Raw genomic sequence first — 18,840 nt, forward strand, 5'->3', positions numbered from 1 at the left:
AGTGGTGCCAGCTTTTAGTAACTAATTCCCGAGACATTAGCTAGCTAGTAGCATATTTTCTGCTTTGTTGTGCTGCCATATGACTATATGTCATGTTTGCTAATGTTAACGTTACCCCTTCATTCAGTCTGTCAGATGAACTGCTGTGTGTTAGGCTGCTGACACTACAAGGCCGGCTGAAGTAACGTTAGGGGCTTTAACAGATGCCTCCCCCCCCCCCAAGCTTATAACTATAGAAAATCATTTTTGAATGAACTTGAGGGAAATAACACTGGTAATTACTGTTATTAAAAAAGGAATAGCTGGGTATAAATTCCCTAATATTCCTATTACAAACGCCTACCAAACTGGCTTGTACTTTGCAGTGTTGAGTCACTTAAATGTTTTTGTCTTTTTCCAATATGCATCCATTTGGTGATGTATATTGCTCTATCCATTATTGGCCTAATGTATCCTGTGACATCAGCCTGTGATCCAGCACATCTACACTGCAGTGACCAAAAAACAGTACTGGTACAAAAGAGGTTTTTGGCGTTGGCCGCTCATAATCTCTGGTCCCACCAATTTTTGCACAAATGTTCAACAATTGTACAAGAATAATACCGTTTATAAGTTGGTATCTATCACTTTTATGCCCTTGGTTGTATTATGCCATTATGGGAAATTCTGAAAGTTAATAAACAAGGCTGCTTAATGGCAATATTTGATTTGTATATGATCTTTGCATAATTTGATTTAGTACTACTGACTAACTTGTCAGGTATTTAATTCACTTGATTACCTGCAAATAAGCATTCCTGTCTGGTTATATAACTAAATAAACAGTTTCTTAATTGATTTTCCATAAAATGTACTCTTTCGTGATGTATATTGATATTAGGGGTGGGGAAAAAATCGATACAGTGTAGTATTGCGGTATTTTCCGTGGCGATACTGTATCAATACACAGACGCCAAGTATCGATCTATTATTACATATGTGTTGGTCAGTTTGTCTGTTTGAAAATCCCATTTTGCAGCAATTAAAAAAAGTGAGATGAACAAACATCTCACATTTATCTTTTTAAACAAAACAGACTTTGACAAAGTTTGCTTTTGGGGACGTCATTTGAAATTGGGGAAAAATTGGAAGTTGGAGAAAAAGGTAATAAATTGCAACATATCGCAGGATATTGCAATATGTTTAAAATCGCAATAGTATCTTATCGTGAGGGCCTCTGGTGATTCCCACCCCTAATTGATAATGAGATAATGAAGTTCACAAGAGCGAAGAGTGATAGGAAGACCTGAAGCTGAGTTCTCATTGGCTTGTCATAGTTATATCTGGCGACCTGTAATTAGGTGAAGAGACTTAAGATATTTCCTCATTAGCTGGTCAAACAGCCACTGAATCAGAGCAACACTGTAATGTACTTATGGAACCTAACATTGCTGAAAAAGGGGTGCAGTACTTCTTCATTTAGGGCAGTATAGTTCCTAACGTAGCTTGTGGCCACTTACTATTAAGCGATATCTCCCGGAGGGCAGCGGTGACCCCTTGTTGCAGGTTACATGTTTCTAAGTTATGAACAGAGTGGTTTATTTGATTCATTTTAGAGGCCTGACGATCTGACGGTTCAGTATTTTCACCAAAGAATAAACAGCCTGTTGTGTAGCAGAATTTAGTGTTGTTCTTAGTTCCTACCTGGGTCATGATCTTGTGACGCCCTTAGAGTCGTCTGGCAACCCCTTGTGAGAGTCTGGACCCCGGATTTGGAGTGTCTCCAGTGTACGATTTACGAAGAATATGTTTACGTAATTTACTATCTAACTGAGACATTTTGTGACCGATTGGTGGAGACTGCTGTGGACAAAAGTACGCGCGGCGTCTGCAATACACTGGTAAGAGCAAATGACGTTTAGCCATGCTTCCAGCTAATTCTGAATAGCTCACGTTACTGTATCGTGTGAACAGTTAACGTCATTTATTATTGTATGTGGCGTTCTTTTGCGGGGTGCAAATGTTCCACCAAAACAAGTTCCTTCCCGGCACAGAGCCACGGTCGCCGTGCCCGGAGCTTAGCGCGGCCCAAAACGATTGTGATTGATTTAAAGAAATGCAAACAACCCAGAGCGTTTTTTTTTTCTTCTTCTCCTGTCCCAGAATGGATCTGTGGTGTAGCCAGACCTTACTCCACAGTGCTGTGGAGTAAGGTCTGGCAATGCGAGGCTAGCTCCAAAGGGACTCCAGATATCCAAATGTCGGACCTGATGTGCCCTTTTGGGGCCTACTGTACCGGCAGGGGTTCAGTACCATGGAGAGCGCAATGCCAGTCCCAGGTTCAGCACCAACCAGCAGTGCCACGGCTCTCTCTCTCTCTCTCTCTTGCTCTCTCTCATTTCATTGGTAACCATGATCCTGCAGCTTGCGAATAATCTATAATATCATCATATTCGGTACCGATCTTCATTAGTTTAAAAGTTCTGGCCGGCTGGTGTGTTTTTGGAGCGACGGCTGGGGAGAGCTCCTTCCAGTTCCTAAAGAATTCACACCAGTGGCTGCCTGGAAGAATTAGAATCTTAAAACATGTGGTAGGCGTTGGGAAGAGGTGAGCAATAATGGACAGTATATGCACCATTTTTGTAGTTCATTGGCTTAAACATGCAATTATGGTTTCAGATAAGGGATAGACTAGTCTCATTCCCATTGAAGAAGACTACCACCCAGTTCCTCAAGTGCATTGTTGTACTCGTTTGGTTTGTACGTGTTTGGTCACGCCAGGTTATTTGGAGAATGCCGTGTAAAAACGTAGACTTGGAAGAGAAAGAAATCAGTAGTAGAGGAGGCAGGTTGACTCCTGGTTGCACTGAGTATCACAGATAAACGATATCCAACAATGAGAGTAGATTTTTTTTCTTTAAGCTGTCATGGCGGCTGAGCACCCTGAACACATTTTCTAAAAATAACTCCGTTGTACCGAGAGGTAGCTCCTTCTCCATCCTTCTCCCCCCCCCTCGCAGCTCCCCTCTTCGCTGTGTTCCTTGTCACCATGGTGACGAGAGCTTCACCAAGGAGTCTGTGAGCAGATTGGTCGGTTATTGAGTAATGAAATGATCCGCCTAGCTGCTGCAAACAGCCTATGAGATGGTGCTCACTGCACCAGTCATGTATTTACATTGGTTTGTTATTTAGAAAACGACGACACATCCGGAAACATCAGTTTCTATGGTGATTAGTTCACTGCAGTGAGCGTCAGATTGCTCCACACAGTATAACATGTTTATTCCACCACGCTGCTGTTCCTGTACCGCATGCCAGCACACATTGCATTATTACAGTACAAATGCAATAGTTACCAAAGCACATATAATGCGTCTTATTCAAATTGTTATTACTGTATTTGTTCAGTATTTGTATTGCAAAAACATTGTTTTTTTTGTGTACTAAAATATCACCTGGGTCTTGTTTTGCTAACTTTAGCCCTACATTTTCTGCTTCTCACATTAAACACTAATTATTAGTCACATTTTCAGAAGTATGCAACAGTATTGTTTGGATTTTTAAATGTGTTTTTATGTTTTATGTAATTGGAAACCGACTGCTGCTGGGACCAAATACATTTTAGGATGCAACAGACATTTGTCCTTGTTTTCTGACGTTTTGTAGAACAAACAATAAATAATTTGCAGATTAATTGATAATGAAAATAAATCGTCAGTTGAAACCCTATATTAAAGGTCCCATGACATGGTGCTCTTTGGATGCTTTTATATAGACCTTAGTGGTCCCCTAATACTGTATCTGAAGTCTCTTTTATATAAACCTTAGTGGTCCCCTAATACTGTATCTGAAGTCTCTTTTATATAGACCTTAGTGGTCCCCTAATACTGTATCTGAAGTCTCTTTTATATAGACCTTAGTGGTCCCCTAATACTGTATCTGAAGTCTCTTTTATATAGACCTTAGTGGTCCCCTAATACTGTAGCTGAAGTCTCTTTTATATAGACCTTAGTGGTCTTCTAATACTGTATCTGAAGTCTCTTTTATATAGGCCTTACTGGTCCCCTAATACTGTATCTGAAGTCTCTTTTATATAGACCTTAGTGGTCCCCTAATACTGTATCTGAAGTCTCTTTTATATAGTCCTTAGTGGTCCCCTAATACTGTATCTGAAGTCTCTTTTATATAGTCCTTAGTGGTCCCCTAATACTGTATCCGAAGTCTCTTTTATATAGACCTTAGTGGTCCCCTAATACTGTATCTGAAGTCTCTTTTATATAGACCTTAGTGGTCCCCTAATACTGTAGCTGAAGTCTCTTTTATATAGACCTTAGTGGTCCCCTAATACTGTAGCTGAAGTCTCTTTTATATAGACCTTAGTGGTCTTCTAATACTGTATCTGAAGTCTCTTTTATATAGTCCTTAGTGGTCCCCTAATACTGTATCTGAAGTCTCTTTTATATAGACCTTAGTGGTCCCCTAATACTGTATCTGAAGTCTCTTTTATATAGGCCTTAGTGGTCCCCTAATACTGTATCTGAAGTCTCTTTTATATAGTCCTTAGTGGTCCCCTAATACTGTATCTGAAGTCTCTTTTATATAGACCTTAGTGGTATTCTAATACTGTAGCTGAAGTCTCTTTTATATAGACCTTAGTGGTCCCCTAATACTGTATCTGAAGTCTCTTTTATATAGGCCTTAGTGGTCCCCTAATACTGTATCTGAAGTCTCTTTTATATAGACCTTAGTGGTCCCCTAATACTGTATCTGAAGTCTCTTTTATATAGTCCTTAGTGGTCCCCTAATACTGTATCTGAAGTCTCTTTTATATAGTCCTTAGTGGTCCCCTAATACTGTATCTGAAGTCTCTTTTATATAGACCTTAGTTGTCCCCTAATACTGTATCTGAAGTCTCTTTTATATAGACCTTAGTGGTCCCCTAATACTGTATCTGAAGTCTCTTTTATATAGGCCTTAGTGGTCCCCTAATACTGTATCTGAAGTCTCTTTTATATAGACCTTAGTGGTCCCCTAATACTGTATCTGAAGTCTCTTTTATATAGACCTTAGTGGTCCCCTAATACTGTATCTGAAGTCTCTTTTATATAGACCTTAGTGGTCCCCTAATACTGTATCTGAAGTCTCTTTTATATAGACCTTAGTGGTCCCCTAATACTGTATCTGAAGTCTCTTTTATATAGACCTTAGTGGTCCCCTAATACTGTATCTGAAGTCTCTTTTATATAGACCTTAGTGGTCCCCTAATACTGTAGCTGAAGTCTCTATTATATAGACCTTAGTGGTCCCCTAATACTGTATCTGAAGTCTCTTTTATATAGTCCTTAGTGGTCCCCTAATACTGTATCTGAAGTCTCTTTTATATAGACCTTAGTGGTCCCCTAATACTGTATCTGAAGTCTCTTTTATATAGACCTTAGTGGTCCCCTAATACTGTATCTGAAGTCTCTTTTATATAGACCTTAGTGGTCCCCTAATACTGTATCTGAAGTCTCTTTTATATAGACCTTAGTGGTCCCCTAATACTGTATCTGAAGTCTCTTTTATATAGGCCTTAGTGGTCCCCTAATACTGTATCTGAAGTCTCTTTTATATAGACCTTAGTGGTCCCCTAATACTGTATCTGAAGTCTCTTTTATATAGACCTTAGTGGTCCCCTAATACTGTATCTGAAGTCTCTTTTATATAGACCTTAGTGGTCAACAAATACTGTATCTGAAGTCTCTTTTATATAGACCTTAGTGGTCAACAAATACTGTATCTGAAGTCTCTTTCCCGAAATTCAGCCTTGGTTTTTTTTTTTTTTTTTTTTTTTTTTAAGATTTTATTTATATTAGGACAATGCACATTAATCAACATTTCTGTAAATGCGCCAGTTGCAGAATTACAGCCACTAGAGCCAGTCCCGCAATGAGCTGTAGCTATTGAGGAGGAGAGAGGGGGGGAGGTGGAGGGTGGGGGTGTGGCCTTGACCAATTGCCACTTTGCTCGTTTGAAAGCCATGATGTCTCTCTCTCATGGGTGTGCCAAATTCTCTGGGCGGGCAAAGCAGAGAAAGGGGAGGTAACCTTTCCCCTTATGATGTCATAAAGGGAAGATTTCAGATCGGCCCATCTGAGCTTTCATTTTCTCAAAGGCAGAGCAGGATACCCAGGGCTCGGTTTACACCTATTGCCATTTCAAGCCAATAGGGGACCATAGGCAGGCTGGGGGAACTCATATTATCATAAAGTGAAATTTTCATGCCATGGGACCTTTAAGGGGGATAATGCTTACATTCAGGGACATTTTGAAGTGGACAGCGTTGCTTAAGTGCTGAAAACTATATTTGAACTTTAGTAGGCCTATATGTTGTTCAATATTGTTAAAAGTGAAGAGAGGCTGTCCCTAACCTTCCTAACCTTACCCCCTAACCCTAACCACTAATCTTCCTATGACCACAGCTAAAGTGTAGGATGCACTGTGTGGATGCAGACGCACCTAAAATGACTTCAGTAATTTTACTGTATGTTACGTGTACATTGTGGGGCATCTCTTAATATTATGACAGGTGGTAGAACAATACTTTTCATGCATCATACATCTCTGAATAAAAATATAGACACAGTAGAGATAAAAAAAATACAAATGGAGTTTCAGATGTCTATAAGACACTGGTTTGTGCCTGTCTGCAGGCGTTTGATGTCGGCACAGAGCAGCGTTGAGCCTGTGTGATGATGTGACACTGAGCTCTCTGGGGTGCGTGACTGCGTGCGAGATAACACAGCAGACAGCACGCGGCTGCGTAGATGCACAGGTTGTTCCACAGGATACACTTTGATCTATTCATCGTGACTCAGAAACCCTCTCCCGCCAAAGCTTATTTCAAGACCAAAGCCTGTTTCCAACGTCCGCCTGTCAAAGTCTGAGCCATAATCTCCTGTGTGTGGCCGTCGACTTATTTCAACCAAAGGAAATGTCACATCAGCTTTGTGTGAAGAGTAGTTGATGAATGGGCAGAAGGATGTCGTTGAATGACAATATTCAGAATTTTACGTGGGTCATGAAAATGGCATAATCCCGTTTGGATATTCCAAATAAGGCCTTTTTCCTGAATATAGCATTTTCCGATTAAGACGTGGGTTATACCGGTATTATTTGGGTTTTAGAAGCATTCTTTAGACATGTACACAGGCTGGCGCATTCGGAATATGCGTCTCAGTCAGGGTTTTTAATCCCAGTTTTGGACAGTTTACGGCATCTTGCCTGTTTACTGCTTAAGGTCAACTCTGTGCGTTGCTATTGTTGTCGTACACAAACCAACCAGTCAACAGTTTGCAGAGCTGCGGTAGAGATGCATGCCCAAAAGAAAAGCCCACATTTCTGGTCGGAAGGAGAAACAGCTACTTTTAAACATAATGAAAGACTTTGATATCAACAGGTTTTTGGATACGCGCAAACATTGCAACGTAGGACAGAAAAAAAATCCTACTTTTACATTGCATGTAAACGCGAATATTAGGGGAATATTCACTTTTATTAGCCACGTAAACAGCTTAGTCAGAATATTGTCTTTTTCGGAATAAGGTAAAAAAAAAAACTGAAATATTGTGTGCAAGTAAACGTGGTCGGTATCAGCTGTGCACTGGAGGTCATATAGGCCAACACATCTTACCTATGACACAAATAAAACAAAATACCTGACAGTGCATGTACACAGTGAGTTAATGTCATCAACTCAAGAAACCCATTCAGTCATTGAAACTGGAATTCTTCATTTTAGACGAGCAGTTTTCCTGTGACAGCAGAAAAGCTCTGTGGAGCATTTTACTGTCTTTCAGCTCACTGTTTAGTTAAAAAAGAAATTACGGCCCACACCATTCACCATTTCTCACTGTACACTTCCGGCTCAGCAGCAAACAGCAGACCGACACAGTTAGAGATTCGCTGCTGAAAATCGTGGATCATTTGGTATTTAAAAAGGAGTTGGTGGAGAACAAACCAGAGATAAAAGGGGAGCGGAAATTGAACTTACATTCGTCAGGTGGCCACGTAAAACACCACACAAAATGAATGCTAATGTTGCTCTGCGTCTGGTGGATGTAGTCTTGCATTGGCATTTCTTTAAACCAATCACAATCGTCATGCATGGCGCAACGGCGCTTCTGCAAAATAGCCTCAGGAAGGAACATGTTTGGGTGGAACGTGTACGTTCTAAGGTTGTTTTAGTTGTGCAACAGAAAACTCTGATTGGACAGATAGTCTAGCTAGCTGTCTGGATTTACCCTGCAGAGATCTGAGGAGCAGTGAACCATAGTCCTCAGAAATCCACCAGAGTTTAAAATGCCAACACGAAGGAAGCGGAAGGTAACAGACATCCGGCCGGTATGAAAGACATCTGGCGGAATTTACGGCAGCACATGAGCAATCCCGGAAGTGGAACTAGACCTAGTGGTTAAGAAGCGAGTTCAATCCCCGGACCGACAGGAAAAAAATCTGGGTGGGGAAAGTGAAAGAGCAGCGCTTCTCCATCCCTCATTACCACCACTGAGGTGAGGCCGTTAACCTCCAACCGCTCCAGTGGAGCTGCTCAGTGGCCAGCAGATCAGACTGTGTTTGTACTGGGCAGCTTCCAGGTAGGAATGTGTACGGTAACCGTGTGAATGTGACAGGTCGTTGTTGCCAATGAGAAGTTGTTCTCAATCGACTTACCCGGATAAATAAAGGTTAAAAAAAAAAAATGATGCCGAACCTGCATAAGACAGTTGTTAACCTTTCCTGATTGCTTCTTTTCCCGACCGTAGTCAGAAAACCAGGGGAGACTCGTTACCTCCAGGGCCGACGTTACAACGTAAATAACGTCAGGGTTAAAATCCCGTTACTGGTGAGCCGAAAGAATGAGCTTGGCTTTTAGTCTGGAGTTTTATTTCGAACTCATACACTGTGTACAAAACTTAACTTATTTAACCAACTCTTCTCCGGTCGCATTCCCCCCGTCTGCTTTCTTCCTCTCTCTATTTACTCTGCCCCCCTTTTTTTCACACATGCACGGAGCTCTCTTAAAGGAGGCGCAGCACCATTTTACAACACTACCCCCACTCTGGATGGATATTACAACTTAATTCCACTCCAGTAAAATAACACCTTTCTGTAACAGGTATACAGCCCTCGTTTGCAATAAGTCCACCTCAGAGGGTCAGTATAGGCCTAATCAGTATTTCACAGTCCATTACTACGGGGCAATAGTCACTGGTGGCGTTTCTCAATGGACAGAGGCAATCCTTGCGGCGTAAGCATGTTGTGGTAGGGCATGCATATTACACAAGTCACAAGGTAACCTAAATAACCGAAGCATCTAAATAATTAAAAAAAATAACTGGATGGACCCAATAACTCCAAGTTTTTTATTTTTTTTTAGCATGAAAACATGTAAAAAAAAACAACTGTTAGCTACAAACAATATAAACATTTCACCCTCTTATAACCTTTTTTAAACTGAAAAGTTATCCTGACTTTTGAATTGTCCATGAGTCCATTGAACTTAGTGAGACACCCACTCTCCAAACCTGGCTGGGGGTCTTTGTTGACGACTTGGCCTTTAAGAACAACGAACCTGTTGAGGTGGTTCCAGTCCGCCACCCCCACTATCCTGAGGGTCCTCAGCGGAATGACGGTGGGGGACAGTGGGGTTACCGCAGCCGGTGTGTCCCCTGCTTGGTTCAGGATGCCACAAGAAGTCTCCTCCACGTTCGTCCTGGAGAACAGTCTGACGAGGTCTGGGTCTGCAGTATCTGTGTCCAAGGCTGGGGGTGACACCTCCACAGGTGTCCAGCCTTGAGCAAGCTCCTTGGCCCAAGAGTTGTCCAGTGAGTCACGGCTGTGAAAAGGTTTCAGCTGGTCATGATGAACGACTTTCGCTTTGGTCTTTGGCCCTTTTTGAATGCGATAGACTAGGTCATCCAGCTGCCCTAGGATGAAGAATGGCCCCTCATATGATGGGAGGAACTTCCTGACTTTATTTTTTACTTTCCTTGTACCCTTGATGAGATACCACACAGTATCTCCGACTTGATATTGCATACGGCAACAGTTCTTACTTCATACTGTCTCTTTGCACGTTCCGCAGACTCGCCGAGTGCATCCCTGCCGATCTGATGTGCCAGCTCCAACCAGTATCCAAGCTGACTTCCCTGCCGAACATCATGTAGTTGGGGCTGAGACCAGTAGCACTGTGAATTGTTGCTCTGTAGGCCATGACTGCATAAGGAATCATGAGATCCCAGTCCCAGTGACAGCGCTCAGCTGTTGTGGCTAGGATCTTCTGCACCTGGCCATCAGACTGGTCGGAACGGTGTAGTACGTGTCTTTTCAATGCCGAACAGTGTGCACATTTTCTGGAATACTTGGGATTCGAAATTCCAACCTTGGTCGCTGTGCAACGTCTGCGGTGCTCCATAACGGCACACCCACTCCGAGGCAAGCACTCCAGCTACATTTTCGGCCTTATCATTTGGCAGGGGAAACGCCTCTACCATTTTGTGAAGTAATCCTGTATCACAAGCACATAGCCGTTGTGAAGCTCTGTCTCATTCAGTGGCCCCATAATGTCCAAAGCGACCCGCTCCATGGGGGCTCCTACCCTGATGGTTCCCATAAGGGCCTGCGGTGTCTTGCGGGGTCTGGCTTTGGACGCACAGCTGGTGCAGGTCCGACACCGGAGAGTGACATCCTCCCTCATCCGGTACCAGTAGAATCAAGTTTGAAGCCGTGCTACGGTACGCTCAACAACAAAATGTCCACCAATTGGTCCATCATGCATCTGCCTCATGACATCAGGTTGGAAGACACGTGGTAGCACAATTTGTGGATAAAACTGGGTGTCATCCAGACAATAGAACCGCCTGACAAGGATTCCATTTCGGATGTAGAGCTGCCTCCACTGGCTCCAATATGTCTTTGTGGCTGGACTGCATGGTGAGACTGCAACCCATGTGGGCCGCTCTCCACCAGCCTCCATCCAAGCCCTGATAGGTGCAATGTCAGAATCAGCTTCATGTGCCTGCTGCAGCTCCTCCGGGGACCAACCACAGAAAAATGCAGCCTCACTGGTCTTAGCCACATTAATCTTCTCTTGGGGTTTGAAATTTACCCCCACTGGACTCTCCATTGTCGGGGCTAACGAGCCCTCTACCCCCACTGGACTCTGACTCGCCTGGCTGATGACAGAGTCCAACTCACATTGCACCGCTTGGTGGCAGACGGTCTTTGGATAAAGGGGGGGTCCTGGCAGCTTACATGGGCAGGATTGGCGACACGGCTGCCTGGAGAGGCTGTCGGCTTTGTTGTGCAAGCGGCCCGGACAATGGATGATCTCAAAGTCGTATTCACCCAGTCTCTCCAACCATCTGGCAAGCTGACCTTCAGGCTCCTTCGTCTTTGTCAACCAACGGAGACTGCTATGGTCCGTACGCACCCTAAAAGGACGCCCCAGGAGGTACTGTCGAAAATGTGATGTGAACTCCACTACGGCTAACAGTTTGCGCCTTGTGGTACAGTAGTTCTGTTCAGTTTTGGACAATTTGCGGCTCCCTTGCGCCAGCACACGTTCCCTGCCCTGCTGAGCTTGGGACAGGACAGCACCAATGCCAACGTCACTTGCATCAGTGTCCAGTATCATGTGTCCCTGGTCTAAAGGATAGCCCAGAACTGGCGCGGTGGTTAGCAGATGCTTGAGTCTGTCAAATGCCTCTTGACACTCCGTTGTCCACTGGAACTGAGCATATTTCTTGGTCAGGGCGTGGAGGGGCTCAGCTACCGTGGCAAAATCCTTCACGAATCGTCGGTAGTATGATGCCAGGCCGATGAATTGACGGACCTCCTGGACTGATGTGGGTGTAGGCCACTCCTGAACCTTCTGTACTTTGGTGGGGTCTGTGACCACCCCCTGTTCTGAAACTATGTGACCCAGATAGGCCACTTCACGGCGGAAGAGGCAGCATTTTGCCGGCTTCAACTTCAGGTTGGCTTGCTGCAACCTTTCAAAAACTTGGTCAAGACGCTGAAGCATCTCCGACACATCCCGACCCAGTACAATTATGTCGTCCAAGTACACAAGGCACGTCTCCCACTGCAGGCCAGCCAACACATGGTCCATCAGCCGTTGGAATGTAACTGGAGCGTTACATAATCCAAACGGCATGACATTCCATTCAAACAGTCCGTTCCTGGTGCAGAAGGCAGCTGCTCGGCGGGCTCGGGGGGTCAGCTCAACTTGCCAGTATCCAGAGGCAAGGTCCAGCGTACTGAACCATTTGGCAGTGGAGAGGGTGTCCAGTGTGTCCTGGATACTGGGCAGCGGATAAGCATCCTTTATTGTGCAGTCGTTAAGTGCTCTGTAGTCCACACAGAGACGGTACGTTCCATCCTTTTTACGCACCATCACGATGGGTGAAGCCCAGCTGCTGTGGCTACAACGGGCCCACCCAGCTTCAAGGCTCTGCTCCACTTGTTGGTCAGCATCCTGCTGCTTTTCCCATGCCATTCGACGTGGTGGCTGCTTGACAGCAGCTCCTGGTCATGTCATGATGTCATGCTGCACCAGGCTTGTGGGGCCAAGATCGCTAGGTCCAGTCAAGAATACACCGCCGCAGGTGCACAGCAGCTGGGCTAGCTGGAGCCGCTCCTCTCGGTCTCGCTCTGCTGCACTCTGGTTGTAGAGCTCGTGCAGGTGCTGGGGAACAGTAGGGTGCTCTGACTGCCTGGCCTTGGCTGTGATGTTGGCCGGCTGAAGGGCTTCTGCAGGTTGAAGGAAACCCGCAATAACTCCCCGTTTTATGGTTACAGCTGTATTCCCAGGATTGAAGATGCGGAGAGGCACGCTCTTAAAAGGTTGAGCTTCCACCAGCACCCGGGCGACTAGCACTTTGTGTTTCTCTACAAAGCCTTTGGTGGGGCTCAGCATCACTTCCCCTTGTAGGTGTTCTTTAATATGGGTGTTACTTCTTATAACATACTCAAATCCAGCCTCGACCACCACAGTCCGGGCGACTCTCACCGCGTGCGTCCTTGGTCTGCTCATGGCGTGGAAATATGGCACCTCTTCCCCAAACCGTACGATGCGGCTATTTCCAAAATCAAGGCGTGCTTGGGCCTGAACGAGGAATGGATGGCCGAGGAGGGCCTCTTCACCAGCAATGTCAGCCACCAGGAAAAGCACGCTCACCTGTCGGTTGTTGATCTGGACGGGAATGTACGCCTCCCCAATGACAAGAACATCACTAGGCCCAACCCCCAGCAGCGTCTTTACAGTCGATGGCTGAAGTGATGGTCGAGCATCTGAGTGGATGGCATTATAATGGTGCAGGGGCAAAACACTCCTCCGTGCCCCACTATCCAGAACAGCACAGATCTCCAGTTCCTGAATTGTCAGATGAATGCTCATTTCCTGACTATGCGCTTTAACGTGGAGCACAGTGGGCTCTGGGCTCTCATGGGAAGCTGTTGGAGGCTGACCTCTGGTGGTCTTCCTTGGTGAAGGGCAATTCCTCTTCATGTGACCGATGCCTGAGCAGTTGTGACAGCGAATTTCTTCCCATTTAATGTCCTTATAATTTTTACGTTGGGCTGGTGTGCGTTGAAATCCACAGTGTGCGTTGTTGTTAGTCACAATGGCATTTGTCACCCCCACGTTCAGCTCCTTCCCTGACCATAGCAGTGCGTGGTTTCTGCTCTACCAGGCTGTGTAGCCCTGAATGCATGAGGCTGGGGACATGTGATGCTGCTCGCCTGGTGGTCTCATAGCGACGGGCAATGTTGTAAGCTTGAGCTAGTGTGTGGGGCCGCTTTTCTAACAACTTCTGCACAATCTCTCTATCCCCTATTGCATGAGTGAAAATTTCAACACCGATGGCATCCTGCTCTTTCTCGGTCCTGTCGCTGTAAGCCACTGACACTTTGCCGTATATGTCATCTCGTAACTCATGGAGGGCCATAAGCAGTTTCGACTTCCTCCACCAGGCGGCTGTAGTCCCACTGATGTGACCGTGGATTCCTGTGGACAATTGCCCCTGCTGCACCAACCAGGCAAAACTTTAATTGGACAGCCCTAGTCTTTTCAGTCCAGTTATTTGCCTTGGCACAGCTCTCAAGTCGGTGTAGGAACTCCTTCCACGGTGTGGTGCCATCATACTGGCCAGGACGCAGAGTGGGGACTCTTTCTCTGTAATCGTAGTCATCCTCACTCTCAGATGAAGGCTGACGTGTAGGATGGGGCCGGCAAACACGTGATTTACGCTGTTCACACTTGGGGAGAGGGGGCTCAATCTGTATTCCTGGATTATCATTTTGCTGCAATGTATCACCAGGGTCAATGTCTTTGAGTGCATTACAGCCAGGTGTGTGCCACTGTGAGCCTGAAAGGCATGGGGGATGACAGGAGACAGGAGTGCTATGAATGAAACTCCCTGGGTGAGCAGAGCCAAAGGGGTTTGTACTGGATATTGCAACAGTGGCTGCTAATGGCACTGCCGGCTGCCTACAAACTTCATCCGTATGGACGTGTGAGCATGTGTCTCTGCAGCGCACGTCTCTCCCACAGTCTCTTAACACATCATTTTTGAATGGATTAGTGTCTGATAACTTCAATGGCTGAATGGGGATATAGCTTATTTCACTTGCATTCTGTGTTAATGTATCAGTCTCTTCCTCAAGAAAGAATGGGTTATTTTGTCTTCTATTTTTGGTTGAATATTCGTTTTTTATTTCAACTTCATCCACGGCAGTCAGTGACATGGAAGGGTTGGAGTGGCTGGTCATTTCCCTGAACATGTGTTTACTTTCAGCCGCAAGACGCTGACTGGAGGCTGCCATCTTGGCTATCTTCTCATCAGTGTCAGAGAAGCAGGCACGGTTATGCTAACTCCTCCGGTTTATGTCACCGGTTATTTTCAGTGTATTCTCACCACTGCTGCTCTTGTTGTACTTTTGTCAGTCCCTTCGTGGTCGCCAGTGTTAACCTTTCCTGATTGCTTCTTTTCCCGACCGTAGTCAGAAAACCAGGGGAGACTCGTTCCCTCCAGGGCCGACGTTACAAGGTAAATAACGTCGCGGTTAAAATCCCGTTACTGGTGAGCGAAAGAATGAGCTTGGCTTTTAGTCTGGAGTTTTATTTCGAACTCATACACTGTGTACAAAACTTAACTTATTTAACCAACTCTGCTCCGGTCGCATTCCCCCCGTCTGCTTTCTTCCTCTCTCTATTTACTCTGCCCCCCTTTTTTTTCACACATGCACGGAGCTCTCTTAAAGGAGCCGCAGCACCATTTTACAACACAGTCTCCTTCATCACATCTTCATACATTGTGTTTTTCAGTACATCCACATTTGCTCTCTAAATGAGGAGAAAAGAGTTTCTGTGATGACATTCATGTCGGGTGAAATCGAAAATACACAGGGGATATACATTATATGTTGTCATGACAATGTGACTTTAGTACAGATGCAGAACTACAGTATATTTGCATCGTTTTACAATGAGCTGCAGCTCTGACTGCGATGATTTGCATTCACCTTCAGAAAAACTGGAATCCTCCATAAATTTTAATTATTGTTATATAAAAGATGCGTCTTATGTAGAGACATCTACAATGGCTGCATGACCAGCACCCTCACCACCCTTACCACCACCACCTCCCGCCTACAGAAAATACTAGGGGTAGGATTTTTTATTTTTTTTTACCAGTGATTCTCCTAATTATTTTCCGTTTATGCGGTACCGCCGCCTACATCATATCCTTTTCCAGCAAAACAGACCGAAAGCATTAAATGCAGCACATCCATATTATGTACTTCTTTACAAATTAAATAAATGTCAGACTGACTGAATGTGCATTCATTTTAGAAATGTCTCATTATTCAACTTCTGTTTTTGTTAAAGAAGGAATACTATCAAATCGCAATACTACTAGAATTGCAATAAATGAAAATCGCAATACGGATCGCATCGGCACCCATGTCTCATGAAAGAAAACGGGACAAAAACATATCGTCCCAGCCCTAGAAAATACAAACTCCTAGAGAAGGGTGGGACGCTGTAAATATAGTAACAGTAACAGCGGCCACTTGGACAGACTTTCCTGGACATATTCACAGTGTTTGCATAAGTGATAGATAGTTGTGTAAGGAAGGAAAGCAGAAGAAGTTCAAACTCCGCTTCCTTTCTCACCTGTGCACTTCAGGAAGGGGGGTGTGAATGTTGTGCAGAAGTTACCCAAATTGTTGTGTGGGGCTCATAAGCGGTACAGTGCTGCTTTAAGCTAAATGCTAAGGTTAGCATGCCATACTGTATGCTCCCAATCACAATGTTAGCAAACTGATGTTTAGCAGGTATAATGGTTGGTGTATTCACCATGTTAGTTTAGCGTGTTAGCATGCTAACATTTGCTCATTGGGAAGTAGAGCTGAGGATGATGAGAATGTCATTCGTTTTACACGTATTTAGTTATAAACCAAGTGTGGGGCATATAAACATATTGCCCTGAAGATGGCGCTAGATCAAGGTTCTTCAACGTGTTTAAAGCCAAGGACCCTTAACTGAAAGAGAGATGGAGCAGGGAACCCCTACTACATATATATTTAAAAAAAAATGAAGTTGCATATTAAACTGCATCGACAATAACGTGTAGGGCGGCCTAAAGATACATATCTTTTTTTGCATAAAATACTAAGCTATTCAAATAGCCTAATAATTGTTGCCATGATTTTATAAATCATGTTTTAATGTTAAACATACATGTGGCACACATCTGTGGATGGCCTCAGTGACTACCTTACCTATACTGTAGGCCAGTAAGCAGTGGGGATTTATGTTTGCTAATAATATGTTGGATTCTTCTTAAGACTTTTTAAATTAATAAAAAAACTTTCAAAAAATAATAATTGTGAGGCGCCCCTGCATTGACTCCTGGAACCTTCTGTTGATAATCCCTGCGCTAGATGATCATCTGGGGAATGACCAACCAACAGACAGTTCCATCCATAGAGCCACGTCACTAACATGGCTAAAAACGCTTTTAAGAATGACTGGCCTATTTGATATACAGCAGCAGGAAGTTAAAGAGGGTTGTACTCACACGGCTGAAGTTGCAGTCTGAGCATAGAGGGCGCAGTATTGTGTCCATTGTATCCAGTTCTCTGAGTGGCTTGTGTCTCTTGCAGGTGAAGAAGTTAACCAGGTACCTGGATCCTAACGCTCATGGGAAGATCAACTTTAAAGACTTTTGCCACGGAGTGTTTGCCATTAAAGGTAAGAAATGCACAGTAGGTGTTAATGATTAGTTCGCTCAATACTGGATTTTATCTGCATTTAGAGGCGCTAACAGGTGGGTTTTGTTACTTTTTGGACAGGGCCAGACTAGCTGTCTATGTTTCCAGTCTTATATTTTAATTATATTAATATTGCACACACACTACCGGTCAAAAGTTTGGGGTCACTTAGAAATTTCCATTCCACTCCATTATAGATAGCTGAGATCATTTGCATTGTTTTTTTTAACCAGGGCAGCAGTTTTCAGATGACATTATGTGCTTACATAATTGCAAAAGGGTTCTCCAATGTTTTCTCAGTTAGCCTTTCAAAATGATATCAGATTACTAAACAGAATCTGCCTTTGGAACATTGGATGAATGGTTGCTGATAATGGGCAATGTAGATATTGCATTAAAGATCAGCCACTTCTTTCTACAACAGTCGACAACCCTTTTGCAATATGTAAGTACATAATGTAATCTGATGTATGTATGTATGTAAGTATGTATGTGTGTATATATATATATATATATATATATATATATATATATATATATATATATATATATGTATAGTATTTTAAAAGTTAATAAGCCAACTATTCCCTTAAACTGTTGATATCCAACCTGAGATGTAGCATACTGTGTATGGCTGCACGACATCACGAAAATATCTAACTGCTATTATATTTGACTGATGTAGAGATTGGGATATGATTCAGGATATTGGAAGAATGATCTTTTTTGTATCATTATTCTCACTTTTTCATTGAAAAATGTAAAAAAGATTAAAAATGTAAATGTATAGCAGGATTTTTGTGAGGATCTGTACAAAACATGTTTCCATTAGGACACAATTTGTAGGCTGGGACATCTCTGCAGCAACACAAAACTTAATTCATAATGGTTTGAAACATATTTAGCCTCTAACAAATATTGCGCCACCCGCCCCCCAGCAATTTGGAGATTGCAGTAGTCCATATTGCGATTTGGATTAAAATTGCGATTAATTTTGTAGCCCTAATACTGTGTTTTAGTTGATTTCTCCCCCTCTTGTTTTTTTCCCTTTCTTCTTTCCATCCCCCTTTCCCCCTCCTGCCAGGTTGTGAGGAGATACTGAAGATGGCTGTGGGTCCTCGCAGCGTTAGCTCCAACCAGCCGTCTGTTACTGACAACGGTTACATTTACCAGGTACACTCTAATAGTGAAGCTTTGAGCCTATTTAATAACTCTAAGGTGGATATATAGAATAACATAGTCATTGTCAATTTTCATGAAGTTGTAGTGCATTTTTAGCATGACCACCTTCAAAGGTGGGGCTAGGCACTGATCATATTCATAGTTGGAGGTGTGTGTGTGGATTACAAAGCACAAATACTGATGCCTTTTCATCATTGAGAGCGATAGACCAGGCGCCCCAGATTGTGCATTACACAAGCTCCTCCACCTTTCCCCCTAAACTCCTCGGTAGAGGATGCTGCCCACCTCTGTGTGGTTCCTCTGTTTCAGTGTTTATTGTGTTTGTGTGTAGTTCAACAGCTCACCTGGTTGAGCACGCGC

The 18,840-nt window shown here is 43.8% G+C and overlaps 1 protein-coding gene across 1 annotated transcript in view; it reads left to right on the plus strand.

The window, feature by feature from the left end:
• Positions 1–18,840, plus strand: part of rab11fip4a (RAB11 family interacting protein 4 (class II) a) — a 37,565-nt gene that overhangs the window by 470 nt on the left and 18,255 nt on the right. The window contains exons 2-3 of the mRNA XM_028600047.1: positions 17,191–17,278; positions 18,383–18,471. Of these exons, the coding sequence (XP_028455848.1) occupies positions 17,191–17,278; positions 18,383–18,471 (177 nt within the window). The remainder of the gene's footprint in view (positions 1–17,190; positions 17,279–18,382; positions 18,472–18,840) is intronic.

Source organism: Perca flavescens, chromosome 15, assembly GCF_004354835.1.
Source record: "Perca flavescens isolate YP-PL-M2 chromosome 15, PFLA_1.0, whole genome shotgun sequence".
NCBI lineage: Eukaryota > Metazoa > Chordata > Actinopteri > Perciformes > Percidae > Perca > Perca flavescens.